At 39.6% G+C, this 15,028-nt stretch overlaps 2 protein-coding genes across 10 annotated transcripts in view; one reads left to right on the top strand and one right to left on the bottom strand.

Moving 5' to 3' along the window:
* The window catches only part of CEP170 (centrosomal protein 170), a 141,893-nt gene extending 136,528 nt beyond the window's left edge, over positions 1-5,365 (bottom strand). Inside the window, exon 1 of the mRNA XM_060128642.1 lies at positions 5,216-5,365. The gene's annotated coding sequence lies outside the window, so the exon portion shown is untranslated. The remainder of the gene's footprint in view (positions 1-5,215) is intronic.
* Positions 5,366-6,221: 856 nt separating this feature from the next.
* The window catches only part of SDCCAG8 (SHH signaling and ciliogenesis regulator SDCCAG8), a 263,361-nt gene continuing 254,554 nt past the window's right edge, over positions 6,222-15,028 (top strand). For all 9 annotated transcript variants that reach the window (XR_009536611.1, XR_009536605.1, XR_009536614.1 and 6 more), the window contains exon 1: positions 6,222-6,389. Coding sequence is in view for 5 of the 9 variants with exons in the window: in XM_060128623.1 (XP_059984606.1) it covers positions 6,323-6,389 (67 nt within the window). In the remaining 4 variants the exon portion in view is untranslated. The remainder of the gene's footprint in view (positions 6,390-15,028) is intronic.

Genomic DNA, 15,028 nt, shown 5'->3' with positions numbered 1-15,028 from the left:
AGCTCAGTTTAGTAAAATCTTTCTATTACATTTTTCAAAAGCGAAATTACCATCCTACGCCCATTTTTTCATGCAAGTGTTTCTCATGGAAAAGCTGGACTCAATAAGATCTCAGGGATATTAGTAGTAAGCAGCACATTGTTTGAGATGATTTCTAAAGTGTCCTCTAATTCTAAACTTTTGTGAATTAGAAGGGAATAAATGTTGCCTTTTATAACTTACTGAAAAACATGAGTGGAAAGAATTTTGGCTTTAGTCAAAAAGACAAAGGTTCAGTTATAGGCTTTACCACTTAATAATGTGTGACAGAGAGGCAAAATTATTCACTAACTCTGGACCTCAAGTATTCTCAACTCTAAGTGTAAAATAATACCTTACTTACACAACTGCTGCATGAATTATGCAGACACACACAATGTCTGGCACTTAGTAAGTGCTTAATACACAGTAGGTATTACTTATTCAGTAAATATTATGTTCCAAAGGATAATATTTTCTATTATTTATTAGCCATTTATATACTTAAATAAGGACTTACTCTCTGCTGTCTCGTTCTTTGTTTTTCAAACCTAAGCAATGCACGCTTAGGATTCATTTCCACTTCTATGCTTCACATAATCTCTACTGGATGAAAGAAATTTTTATAACCTTGCTTTTGTTGATTTCCTTTCTACCTTTGACACAAAAGTGGGGTTTACTTTTAGTACATGTCAACTATGTCATTCGTTTTGGCAAAAAAATTATACTGTTGCATAATCATTTCAACTAAACTCTACTATACATCCAGTTTAATCAAGCCTACTACCAGACAGATGTTTTCTTACTCTTTTAGATAGCCCACACTGGCTACCTCATTGGTGAGCACTTCCCTCAAGAAATATCTGAGTAAATAAAGACCCATTTCACCAAGGGTAGCTATTAGAAATCTTGGTTATTAACAAAAGTTTATGAAATAAAAATAGTCCGAGGTTTCTCCCCATTAGATGAAACCCATTTCTTACTGAAACATATCAACACTTAATGCTCCAGCCAATATTATCTACCCACCAGAATTTTTCGTATGGTATTTAATTCCTTTTTTTCTTACACTTGCAAAATAATTGACAACTATACAGATATTTTAGTTGGCAATTTAATATCATGCTGTTAGATATTTATTAGAACAGTGTACTGCTTAACCCCCCAATGTTCATGATAAAGAAAAAACAAATCACTACAGAATTTTGTTGAATAAAAAACATGTTGACAAGTTCAAACAGATACAGTATTCAGTACTAGATGAATGATATCAGATGCAACAATAAAACTAGTTTTGTTTGTTTGTTTGTTTTTTGCAGTACGCAGGCCTCTCACTGTTGTGGCCTCTCCCATTGCGGAGCACACGCTCCGGACGCACAGGCTCAGCGGCCATGGCTCACGGGCCCAACCGCTCCGCGGCATGTGGGATCCTCCCGGACCAGGGCACGAATCTGTGTCCCCTGCATCGGCAGGCGGACTCTCAACCACTGTGCCACCAGGGAAGCCCAATAAAACTAGTTTTTTTGGGTTTTTTAAGTGATAAAATGAAACAACAAACTGATACTTGTAACAAATAAATCCCTAAGCATAGAATTTTTAAAAGCACCTTGATATTTACATTAATAGACATAACGCATGATAATTTTTTTAAAGTTGGAAAACATGCAGATGGTTACTTACTTCCATACAAAGTAATTTTAGCACACCATGAAATTTAACAGTAAAATACATTTCAAGTTTGATTTAATATAATTCCACATGGTGAATTACAGATTTTTTAAGTAAATTGAAATTTAAGAAATATACTAATTCTTTTTTTAAAAGTCTATTAAAATACAACTAAAGGGCTTCCCTGGTGGCGCAGTGGTTGAGAGTCCGCCTGCCGATGCAGGGGACACGGGTTCGTGCCCCGGTCCAGGAGGATCCCACATGCCGTGGAGCGGGTAGGCCCGTGAGCCATGGCCGCTGAGCCAGCGCGTCCGGAGCCTGTGCTCCGCAATGGGAGAGGCCACGACAGTGAGAGGCCCGCGTACAGCAAAAAAAAAAAAAAAAAAAAAACTAAAAAAAAACTAAAAATAGAACTACCATATGACCCAGCAATCCCATTACTGGGCATACACCCTGAGAAAACCATAATTCAAAAAGAGACATGTGGGCTTCCCTGGTGGTGCAGTGGCTGAGAATCTGCCTGCCAATGCAGGGGACACAGGTTCGAGCCCTGGTCTGGGAAGATCCCACATGCCACGGAGCAACTGGGCCCGTGAGCCACAACTACTGAGCCTGTGTGTCTGCAGCATGTGCTCCGCGACAGTGAGAGGCCCGCGCACCGCAATGAAGAGTGGCCCCCACTCGCAGCAACTAGAGAAAGCCCTCGCACAGAAATGAAGACCCAACACAGCCAAAAATAAAATAAAATAAATTTTAAAAACAAACAAAAAAAGAGACATGTACCACACTGTTCACTGCAGCACTATGTACAACAGCCAGGATGTGGGACCAACCTAAATGCCCATTGACAGATGAATGGATATAGAAGATGTGGCGCATATATACATTGTAATATTACTCTGCCATAAAAAGAAATGAAATTGAGTTATTTGTAGTGAGGTGGACGGACCTAGAGTCTGTCATACAGAGTGAAGTAAGTCAGAAAGAGAAAAACAAATACCATATGCTAACACATATATACGGAATCTAAAAAAAAAAAAAAAAAATGGTACTGATGAACCTAGTGGCAGGGCAGGAATGAAGATGTAGACATAGAAAATGGACTTGAGGACACGGGGGAGTGGGGGCGGGAGGGCAAAGCTGGGGCAAAGTGAGAGTAGCATCGACATATATACACTACTGAATGTAAAATAGTTAGCCGGTGGGAAGCAGCAGCACAGCGCAGGGAGATCAGCTTGGTGCTTTGCAATGACCTACAGAGGTGGGATAGGGAGGGTGGGAATGAGGCTCAAGAGGGAGGGGATATGGGGATGTATGTATGCATATGGCTGATTCACTTTGTTGTACAACAGAAACTAATACAGTATTGTGAAGCAATTATACTCCAATAAAGATCTATTAAAAAAAGTCGATTAAAATACAATGTGGAATTAAGGGATAAAAAGTATAAGAAAACAAAAAAGCACTTTATGGCAAAATCAACTTAATAAAAGAGCACAAATTCAATTTTAATAAAAAAGTTAAACATGAATTTTTTCCTCAAAAAGTAAGCTTTTTTAAGTTGAAAATAATAAAATTCATTAATTGAAGAAAACTGAACTTCATGGGTTCTTGTTATGTAGCAATTTCATTTTTCAGAGTTTATAGAGTTGATCATATTATAAAATACTACCGAATAGCAGAAAATATTATTAAAATATGGCTACTGATAAGTAGGGAAAAAATTCGAACAGTTTCCATTTTTATGAAAAGCCCATGTTAAGACATCTCTTCCTATATCAGTAAGTTAATTTATAAAACTATAGTTCCACTTCATTAGAATTATCACTTTCACATCAAAAGCAAAAGACTAGACTAATACAACTATGAGGTATCAATGAACTTGATTGTCACAGACAACTCAAAGAGCATGCAGAGAAGCTTTCCATAAATTTTCACAGGGTAGGGGGACTAGGGGACATAGCTGAAAAGAGCACATTGCAGAAGAGACCTTGGTTTTATTGGACTCTGCCTTTCATTAGCAGTTTGGCTTGGACAGCCAAGTCAGTTAACTTTCCAAGTTTTAATGTCTTCCTCTTTCTCTGTCAAATGCATTTAGACTCTTCAGTTTTAAAACACCAAAATTCTACAATATTTGCAAAGTTAGGAAAAAGTAAAAGCAGCACTGGTTTTACTTTTTAAAAAACAATGGCAGAAAAATACAAAATGGTTTGTAACTTGCAATGTAATATTTCCAGAGCTGAATTCCTAAATCATTGCGGCATACCCAGCTAGGGTTATATCAGTGAAGATCTGGATACCGTATTCATAATGTCACTTTCTCCTCTCACATCATTCCTCCACCTGCTCCTCCCCATCCGGCTTCAATCTCTCTTTTGCTTGTTTTAATGCCAGCAAACGGTTGTAAGCTTAATAATCAAATCATTTTAAAAGATGCATTTTCAATCAAGTACGCTATCTGCTTCACCACATTTCTCCCAACTGGATGAATTTTCATTAAGAGAATAAAAATATGAATAAAAAATTCAGAAACAGAAATGTACCAGGCCTATGTTTGATTTTGAATGCTTAAAAAACAAAACGGAAAGATGTATCCTAACCTATTCCCTTAAGGCACGTGAATGCGTTACCCACCCTATGAAAAAACATTCTGCTGGTTCATTTTCCTGCTACACAAACAGCTTCGTCGTCAGGCCCTTCCTGGTCCATTCTTCATCGTGAGCTAGTAATTTTATATGGATCACCTTGGCAATGCTTGGACAGGTACTGTCCTTGTCTTCCAGGAGCTTACATTCTCCAAGTAAAACTCTGCTAAACACTAAAAAAACAGATACTATGACTTAGGGTACAAATCCCACATCTTCCCGCCCCTTGTTAGGCAGCTGCTAATTTTGCTTTTCCTTACATAAAATGAAGGGACCCATACCAAAGCCCACATTTGAATTTCAGGACAATGAAGTCGACAGGAAGCTACTCTCTCCTCCCCCGGGTTACTACAGAGCCACAGCCTGAGCGGGTGCTGTCGCCTGGCGGGTGCGTGACACCACGTCTTCCACGCCCTCCCACCGCGTCCGAAAGGCTCCTCGCCGGACCACCCCAAACCGTCCCACACACCAAAACCAACCACACAAAAAGAAACGACATTGGGAGCTGCTCCGATCGGGAAAACCCCTTCTCCAGCAGCAGCGTAGCCATTCCCTCCGCTGCTCCGCCCGCACCCCTGCAAACTGCTGGGGCGGAGGGGGCTGCACAAAGCCAGGAGAGCCAGAGACGACTCAATACGTGGACACTTGCAGGGGAAGCCAGGACGCAGGGCCCGGGGACGCAGGGTTGGGGGGCGGCGGGGGGGAGGGGCGCCCCCGCCTAGTCCCAGGTCCGGGGCGGGGGCGGCACGCGAAGCCTCAGGGAAGCGCCCCTCGCCGCCGGCCCTCAACCCCTCCCGCCGCGGGCCGCGCCCGAGCCCCCGCTGCAAACCCGAAAAGAAGGATGTGGAAAGGCGGAGGCGACGGCATCGGAGCGCATCACTTACCCCTCACTGCTGAGAGGGACCGGACGGGGGGGCGGGGCGCACCGCGTCCCGTGAGTCTCTCGCAAGCGTCCTCCCCCACCCTGTCGTCGTCGCCGCCGCCGCGGTCGAGCTCTCGGCCCCTCGGCGCCGCTGGGCAATAACGTTATTCCGCACACGCTCCGCACATAGCGGTAACGGCAAGGAGCGGCCGCCCAGTGCGCAGGCGCCCGGGGAGAGGGCGAGGAGCCCAGCCCTACCCCTGGTCCGGCCCAGTCCCAGCGAACTCCTACTGCGCAAGCGCCAAGCACAGACAATGAAAAGGGGTTGTGCGGGGGGGGGGGGTCTCACCCACAGGCCTCTCCAGCTGCCGACTACGCAGGCGTATACCAAAGACCAGCTTCAACAATGAAGAGGACCCGGGCTTTAGCTGGGACCGCAACCGGCAAGGACTACAGTTCCCAGCCGGCAGTGCGCCAACTCCAAGCTGTGGTCGGGTCGCTGGGCGTGCTAAGATTGGTAGTGTCAGCCGCCTTCACGATCTACGCTGTTTGGGAGAGTCAGAGCTTCTTTTTCTTGAGAATTTATTTCGCGGTGTTGGCAGATGTTGCGGCTGAAGGGTGTTGAGCTTGTTATTTGCGTTCTTGAGAAGGCTCAAGGATCAACAGCATATAAGCGAATTTAGAAGAGTAAAGGCTTTCAGTGAGCCCTTTCTGTCAGTTAGGTGGTCCAGACAGCAGGATGGGATGAAGGCAGGACTAAGCCTGGCTGGGCTACAGAAATGGGCGGAGCCTCCAAGGAGTCTCTTGGCAACCGGAACTTGCCGCCAAACCGCCAAAGCTTGAGCTTGGAGCGCGTTGCCCTCTGGGAATTGTAGTTTCATTGGGAGTGCTCTTAGGAACTTCGACACTGTAAGCCCGGACACTGTGGACTACAACTTCCGACGTCCACCACGAGGGCCCGTGGGTGGGAAGAGGCTGGAGAGCTCAGTACCGGATTCTGTGCTCCCCAGTGACAGCAGCAGCAGGAAGTCGGTGGGCCCTTTCCGGGGGCTGAGGCCTCTTGCACTCCGAGGGGAGAACACTGGACACTTCCCCACGCAACTCCCATCTCTGGGCCCCGAGTGTGTTCATGGCGAAGTCCCCGGAGAACTCTGCCCTGGAGGAGATTCTGGGGCAGTATCAACGGAGTCTCCGGGGTGAGTTGCTCGGAACCTCTGTGCCCTAGCCCCTTGATAGCAGGGCCTAATGGACGGGAGCTGACCAGGGGCGTTTCCTAACACCTTGGTTCGGCCCTAGCCAGAACGCAGAGGAAGAAGATGGATGTTGCTGTGGAAAGATTAAATAGTTGTGTTTGTTTTTACGTTTAAGCAACGTTGTTTCCCTTGATTCCCATAGTTACCTGAACCAACTGCCTGATCTTTTCTTGGGCATCTTTTTTACCCGGCGCCCGCATAAACTCTTGGACGGCTCAATGCCAGTTTTGCCCAGTTCCCATACTTCTCTTTATAATCCAGTAAATTCCTGATGCGCTCTTTTTACACATTCAAATTATGGTGTAGTGGATTGAATGTGATTTATTGGACCAGGAAAAAAAACCACTAATAATTATTTTAATCACAACAGCTTCTATTTAGTGGTCTAGGCTATTTACATACATTAAATCACTTAAAACTTACAATCTTATGAATGTCCCTCTTCTAGACATGGGGAAATAGAGGTGCAAAGAGGTTAAGTTAGGCCAAAGCCAACATAGCTAGTTAGTGGCAGAGCCAGGTATTAAATTCAGTCAGACCTGTCTGCCTTAAAAGCGTATGTTTTTCTTTATTATATTACAATTAACTATTACTGAAACTTTTTTTAGTTAATTCAGATTTTATTACTATAGTACCCTATGAGTAGCTGAAGAAGTGATATACTTGTAGATAGCTCTATCATCTTGAACATCATATATAACATCTAGAAACCTCATTTCTCTTATTTTAAAGTAGAAGTTATGATATTGTCTACAGGGTTCTTGTGAGGAGCAAATAAAATAATTCACATAAAGCAATGATTTTTAGGCTTTTTTTTTAATCTTAGCCATAAATAAGAAATATATTTTGCATGGGGCATAGACATATAGACTAAAAGAAAAGTTTCATTAAAGAATATTTATTCTGCTAGATGTAATTCACCCTACTTTCTGTTCTTTTGCATTTTCTTAACCATTTAGGCCATGACCAACAGCTTAAAAAATATTTAAAGCATTTAAAGCACTGACTCATTTATTAATTTAGTGCCTACTATATGTTAGACATACCAAATGCTGGGGATACCATAAGGAACTAGACAAAGTGACTGTCCTCAGGGAGCCTCTGGATTAATGCAGTGAAGCACGATAAACAAAATAATTACAGATTACTATGATAAAAAAGAAGGGTAAAGGTCAGTGTTTGGCACATAAGCACTCATTAAATGTTAGCTGCTATTTATAATTGGTACTTGTAGCAAAGTGAAGATTTTTCAAGGAGATTAGAAAATTTATCTTCTACTGAGTCTAGATTTTGAAAGGGCTATTATTTATTGTTTGATTAGCAAATTTATCTTCTAGTGAGTCTAGACTTTGAAAGGGTTATTATTTATTGTTTCCATCTGTCAACAGTGTTACAAACTGTCAACATTCTCAGTATTCAAACTGCAAGAATAAAATAATTGGTCTGAATGAATACCTTCATCAGCCTCCTGAGGTTTCAAGAGCTGTTAGATACAGAAATAACCACTTGTAACTTTTCATTTGAAAGCAAGAAAAATACTGTGTGCTATAATACCAGTGGCATTTAATTTTTGAGGTCGGTAAAAAAATTCTTGTTTTCCATTATGTTTCTCCTAGTGCTTCTCCTCCTTTAACCTTAATTTGAATCTTTACTTAAGTATTAGAGGCTATTTAATATTAGACTTGATGCAGTAGTTAATTTCAAACTAATGTTATAGTACTATATTTAATACCCACGATACTGCTTTCAGTAATTATAGTGAAGAGTTTTTATTCAAAGATAATTCACTTTAAAATAAATTTAAAATTTAGTGTTATAACAATATAAAGTAGTGAAAACATTTATAATCAAGAGCAAATAAAGCAGAGAAAAAAGTTAGTTTGTTTTTTATTAATTTTTAGTGATAGTTTTAACAATGAATCAAGAAATGAAACTTGAAATTTTTCATGGGTTTTCAGGACTTAGTTTATTGTTTATTAAGTAGCATTTTAATTTTCAGGTTTATTTAGTTTATATAATAGCTTATGGAAGGAAACAAAACAGAACTAATATTGAAATGAAGCACGATCAGAAGTTCTTCACTTCACACGTATAAATTACCACTCTTAGATAGGATAATTCCCTTTAACGTCAAAATGTGTGTTTCTGAATAAACACAGTATGGTGGCATTATTTTGTATATGAAATTTCATTATTTTAAGCGTTTTGTGCCTAATAACTTGAGAATTGTGTTACTATGCAGACAGATAAAATGCAATTTAAAGTTCTTTTGTTTGGGTTTTGTCTATCCACCATTACTTCCCCAAAATGGCTTGTCTAGTTCATGCTTAAAGAAGAGGTAATAGGTATTCTTGGTCTTTCCTCACAAGTTATTCCTCTCGTTTCTAAATAACTGTACATGTAATCATTACTAATTCTTTCAGTTGTATTTAGCAAGGAAGTGGGCATATTAAAATGCAAAATGCTTTTATAATTTTCCCATGATAGTCTCTCATTTTTTTAATAGCTTTTCCTCATTTCTTTACTTTAAACACAATTTTTGGTACTATTATAGTATATGAAGAATTTGAAGTTCTGATGTGAAAAGCAGAGTCAATGTTGCTTTCTTGCTTTTAAAACTTGAGGAATTCTTGCCTCTCCTTGAGTCTGATGACCCTAGAGCAGCCATGGAAATAGAGAGCCCATCTGCACGCTCTACACTCACCTCTTATTCTTTCCCTGACACCTTTCAGATGTAGTCACCCTCTAAGGATAACTCCTGCTTTGGATTGTCTATTCCCCCACTGTAAGAATTGGAGTGGTTGAAAGACTTCTTCAAAGTAAGAGATCTGGCAGAAAAACTAGAAAACTTCATTGCCCCACAGATCTGTAATATTATTCCTACATAGTAGATGATCTGAAAGTTTTCAATGTGGTATAAAGTGGGCATACCAGGTATCCTGGGAGTCACAGAGTTTAATCTAGAACCAGAAGTGACTTCGAAGGTCTTCTGGCAATCTGGTTAGGTGTTCATTCACTCTTTCGGCATCTAAAATTCAAGACGCACAGAATTATATTGATAACTGGGCAGAATAGCAACTACCCCTCCTCTAATTTAAATTCAACACATCATAGTGCAAGGTCATGAGGTATAAAATAAACTAATTTATAGCCAAGAAAGGGTCAGGAAAACCAGAATAACAGGAAATTCAGGCTGTTTTCAATTTTGTACACTTGAATGTAGGGATATGATGTTAGAAAGAAGGAGAGAACTTGTTAGAAATTCAGTGTCCCAGCCTTAATAACTGAATCATGTTTTGTCTATTTCTGCAGTGTTAGCTATGGATACAGTTTTATACCTGTATACATGACTCACCTATTCTCCAACTTCCTGGCCACCTTTGATTGGGTGGGCATAAAGAAATGGAACAAACTTATACCGAGACAGGAATACATCATTTACTTTCTATATACATTTTATATGCTGATTCCTCCTTTTTCTTTCAACATTTTGGTGTTTTAGGCTCTAGGTTGAATTTGTGGAAGAGTATGATAGATTCAAAGAAGAGAATGTGGAACTAGGATCCAAGTTACAACTCTTACTGTTGCTTTTCTAATAACCATCTATGTTACCTTAGGCAAGTTAATAAACTGTTCTTGGATTCTTGTTTCCTCATCTGGAATATGAAAAGTTTGGACTAGGTGGAGAATTATTGCCTTTAGGAGTCAAGCAGATGACAAAATATGTGGTGGAGTCAGTGGAAGACACTAGGGAATGGTGAGGCTCTGGCCAAACTGGGCATTTTATGCTTTTTCTAAAAACATTCCAGGTACTTTCTTGCTCCCTCCCTCTTTTTTCACTTCACTTTCTCTTATTCTTTTCCCTTTGTCCTATACTGTGTGGGTCAAGCAAAACACGTGAGAGCTTGGTTCGCCTTCAGGCACTACCTCAGACCCCTGGATCTGTAATGTCCCTTCTATCAACACTGGATTGGAACACATGAATGATAACGGTTCTGTTTCTTTCATATACAAATGAGAGTAAGGAACTAGGTTCATAGAAAGTGAGAGGTTGAATATGGGAAGAAAATATAAAATTGGGGGGAGTGATCCTTTTCTTTGTAAGTTGATCTAGTTTGATAAAACTGAAGATAAAATTGATGGGCCAATTGTACACAAGTAAAATATAGAGCATCTTTCCAATTCATACAAAGTGTTTTTTTCATTCCACAGAAGGACTCACATCTGTGGAAAGCCAGTGTTAATCTTACTAGTCAGTAATTTGATCACTGAATTAACCAGAAGTGATATCATCAGGACCTTTGGCAGACTTAAGAAAACCTGTGTATAACTACTTAAGTAAAAGTTCCTCTTTTTCTCAGTTTTACTCATCAAACTTGTATTTCTTCTTCTTTTTGTTTTTTCTTTTCTTAAATGTTTTCTAAAATTTTAAAATATTCTTTGCCATATATAGTATATATTTATGCACACACACATATTCTCTATAGCTAATGTTTGCTTATGTGTTTAACTATCAGCCTCATTGAGGCAACAACGTAATAAAGGCTCTGGAAGCATTTATTATGAAATGAGAAAATTATTTTGGTGTTTTAGCGCAGACTGAAACATATCTCTCTTTTCTAAAAATTAAAGAAATGGAACTATTGGCTATTAATAAATAAGGATTGGTAATGCAAATGAAGTTTGTAAACATTTGAGTTTACTTTTTTGCTGATAAAATTTAAATTACATATATTCCTTTTTTGTTTTATATACTTATATAGCTTTTAGTAGTTTTAACTTTTATGACCATTTCTTCTACCAGAATAGCAAAAAGCTAGTAGAATTCCATTTTTTCTTCCCTACTAATAATGAGGTAAAATAGGCAAAAGACAGGATTTAGCAGCCCCAAAAGGGTGTTTTACAAGTAAATAGTCATCCTGAAATAATGTAGAACCAAAACAGTGGTTCAGTGTTATGAGATTGTAAGGGCATTTTCACATGTTGGCCATGTTTGGACAGAAAAAAGAGATGAAGTTGTTCTCAAGCTTTTGAGATACTGAGAATAATTATATTAACTCTTGGGATTTTTAAAAGACTTAAACTCTGATCATTTCACCAGTTTTTGCTAAGGTTTTCCACCTTTTCACTTAGTGATACTCCTTTGAGGATCAAAAGGTAGGGAAAGTACCTTGACATGCGCTTGTGTACTTGCTAAAGCAACCTTGATCATGGGAGAGCTTCATCAAAGCCCACTGGAATATTTAAAGGAATGATCACCTAAAGTAGCTCTGATATATGGCCTTAGAGTACAACTATTGCTTCATGTATTAGGCCTGGAAACAAAATGAAACTAAATATGAATTTCAAGTTTTTAATTACAGTAGATATAACAACTCCAGATACCTGGATCAGAACTGCCTCATGGTAGTGATTGCCATGGGTTGTGCACTGCCTACCACAGTGGCAGGATGGCTCACTATCCTGACCACTTTTCATCAGGAGGTGCCTGTAGTTACAATGTAGCAATGTGGGAAGTCTCTCCTTAAAACCGAACAGGGGCTATCTTATTTTATTAATCTAAACCAGCAGTTATCAACCAGGGTGACTTTTTTCCCATCCAGGAAACATCTGGTAATGTCCAGAGGCAGTTTTGGTTGTCACAACTGGCAGGGAGGAGTCTACTGGCATCTAGTGGGTAAAGGCCAGGGACGCTGCTATACAAACACAACACATCACCTTACAGTCAAGAATTATCAGGTCCAAATTTCAATAGTGCTAAGATTGAGAACCATGATCTAGAAGTAGCAAGGCATTGCTCATAACATTTACTTTGTGAGAATCATACTTGAGAATAATTACTATTAAGGGTACAGATTGTATTGGCTGATAATTTTACCTAAGTTCTGCCAGTCTGGCTAGGATTACTTCTTTATCAGGAAAGTGACAGGTGCATAAGTCCTCTCAGTTGGTGCCAAAAAAATACCAGGTGTATCCCTCATAATGCATGTTGTCAATCTTGATTTGCCAGCATCCATCTATCATTAATGATCTTCTAGACACTGCTCTCTTAAGATGTTTACATTCTTGTTCGGATTATCTTTCACTCCTGGCACCAACCATTTTCACATTTTCCAGCTTTTAGAGTCTTATGATAGTATTTTTTTGAGATTTTGTAGTTTCTGCACACTACTTTTAATCTCTTTCATTATTATAATTGCCATTTACAAAGCTCTTTTTCTCTGATTTTGGATTATGCTGTTTATATCTTGGTCATACTACCTGTCAGTTCCCTAGTAAACAGTGACAACAATCTTCTGAACTACCTGAGGCCCAGTCAAGTGTGGACAGACACATGTGTCTCTTATCTTGCCATGGTTTCATTTTTCTGCTTGTCTGTCCTGGTCTAAGTGAGCTTTAAGAACTGTGGCTCGTCTCATGCTCGGCCTAGGGAGATATGGTTCATTGCATGTTTTCTCAGAGACAGCTGAGCACTTCACTGGGTGTCGTTCCGCCTCCCTGTCACCAGGATAATTCTTGTTCACATCTCCCAGTACAGATGGAGAATGTAGACATCAGTAATGCACAGTATGTATATAAGTGATGATCCTTCCTAGACAGGGACATATTTCCCTTTTGTTCAAAAGCATCTTGATGAAGAGAGGCTCAGTGTTGAGCTAGGAGTTAGAAACTAGAGCAACTGGATTACAAAAATGAATAAAACAGACTTAAATTTCTCGGCAGTCAACAGCTTAATAACCTTTTCAGTGCTCATTGTATTGATTGATATTTGGATAGTGGACCAGCAGAAATAGTATTTACTTACATTTATGTTCATATGATCCTGTAGGACTCAGAGGTTGTATTTGTGTTTGTATTCTTAATTAAGTTTAATTTTTTAATTATTGTTTTTCTTGTGATGAGAACATTTGAGATTTACCCTTCACATGTACAACACAGTATTATTAATGATAGTCACTGTGCTGCACATTATATCCCAGGACATAGTTTATTTTATAACTGGAAATTTGTACCTTTTGACCCTCTTTGTCCATCTTGCCCACACACCCACCCCCTGAATCCATATTTTTCTAATTAAAAACCCTCTTCTCTTTTTCCCTCAGCCACTGTTTTTTTTCTTCCCTAACATCTTTATTAGAGCATTATTGCTTTACATTGTTGTGTTAGTTTCTGCTGTATAACAAAGTGAATCAGCTATACGTATACATATATGACCATATCCCTTCCCTCTTGCGTCTCCCTCCCACCCTCCCTATCCCACCCCCCTAGGTGGTCACAAAGCACCGAGCTGATCTCCCTGTGCTATGCGGCTGCTTCCCACTAGCTATCTATTTTACATTTGGTAGTGTATATATGCCACTCTCTCACTTTGCCCCAGCTTACCCTTTCCACTCCCCATGTCAAGTCCATTCTCTATGTCTGTGTCTTTATTCCTGTCCTGCCCCTAGGTTCATCAGAAGCTTTTTTTTTTTTTTTTAGATTCCACATATATGTGTTAACATATGGTATTTGTTTTTCTCTTTCTGACTTACTTCATTTTGTATGGCATGCTCTAGGTCCATCTACCTCACTACACATAGTTCAATTTTGTTCCTTTTTATGTCTGAGTAATATTCCATTGTATATATGTGCCACATGTTCTTTTTTTTTTTTAATGCAGCTCTGTTATAAAAAACATGCCTCTTTTATTTAACATCTTCATTGGAGTATAATTGCTTTACAATGGTGTGTTAGTTTCTGCTTTATAACAAAGAGAATCAGCTATACATATATCCACATATCGCCTCCCTCCCACCCTCCCTATCCCACCTCTCTAGGTGGTCACAAAGCACTGAGCTGATTTCCCTGTGCTATGCGGCTGCTTCCCACTAGCTATCTATTTTACATTTGGTAGTGTATATATGTCCATGTCACTCTCTCACTTCGTCCCAGCTTACCCTTCTCCCTCCCATGTCCTCAAGTCCATTCTCTACATCTGCATCTTTATTCCTGTCCTGCCCCTAGTTCTTCAGAACCTTTTTTTTTTTTAAGATTCCATATATATGTGTTAGCATACAGTATTTGTTTTTCTCTTTCTGACTTACTTCACTCTGTATGACAGATTCTAGGTCCATCCACCTCACTACAAATAACTCAATTTCGTTTCTTTTTGTGGCTGAGTAATATTCCATTGTGTATATGTGCCACATCTTCTTTATCCATTCATCTGTTGATGGACACTTAGTTTGCTTCCATGTCCTGGCTATTGTAAATAGAGCTGCAATGAACATTGTGATACATGACTCCTTTTGAATTATGGTTTTCTCAGGGTATATGCCCAGTAGTGAGATTGCTGGGTCGTATGGTAGTTCTATTTATAGTTTTTTAAGGAACCTCCATACTGTTCTCCATACTGTCTGTATCAATTAACATTCCCACCAACAGTGCAAGAGGGTTCCCTTTTCTCCACACCCTCTCCAGCATTTATTGTTTGTAAATTTTTTGATGATGGCCATTCTGACCAGTGTGAGGTGATACCTCATTGTAGTTTTGATTTACATTTCTCTAATGACTAGTGATGTTGAGCATCCTTTCATGTGTTT

Source organism: Lagenorhynchus albirostris, chromosome 2, assembly GCF_949774975.1.
Source record: "Lagenorhynchus albirostris chromosome 2, mLagAlb1.1, whole genome shotgun sequence".
In the NCBI taxonomy this organism is placed as follows: domain Eukaryota; kingdom Metazoa; phylum Chordata; class Mammalia; order Artiodactyla; family Delphinidae; genus Lagenorhynchus; species Lagenorhynchus albirostris.
The sequence above is the reverse complement of the archived record's forward strand: the minus strand, read 5'-3'. Positions and strand labels throughout refer to the sequence as shown.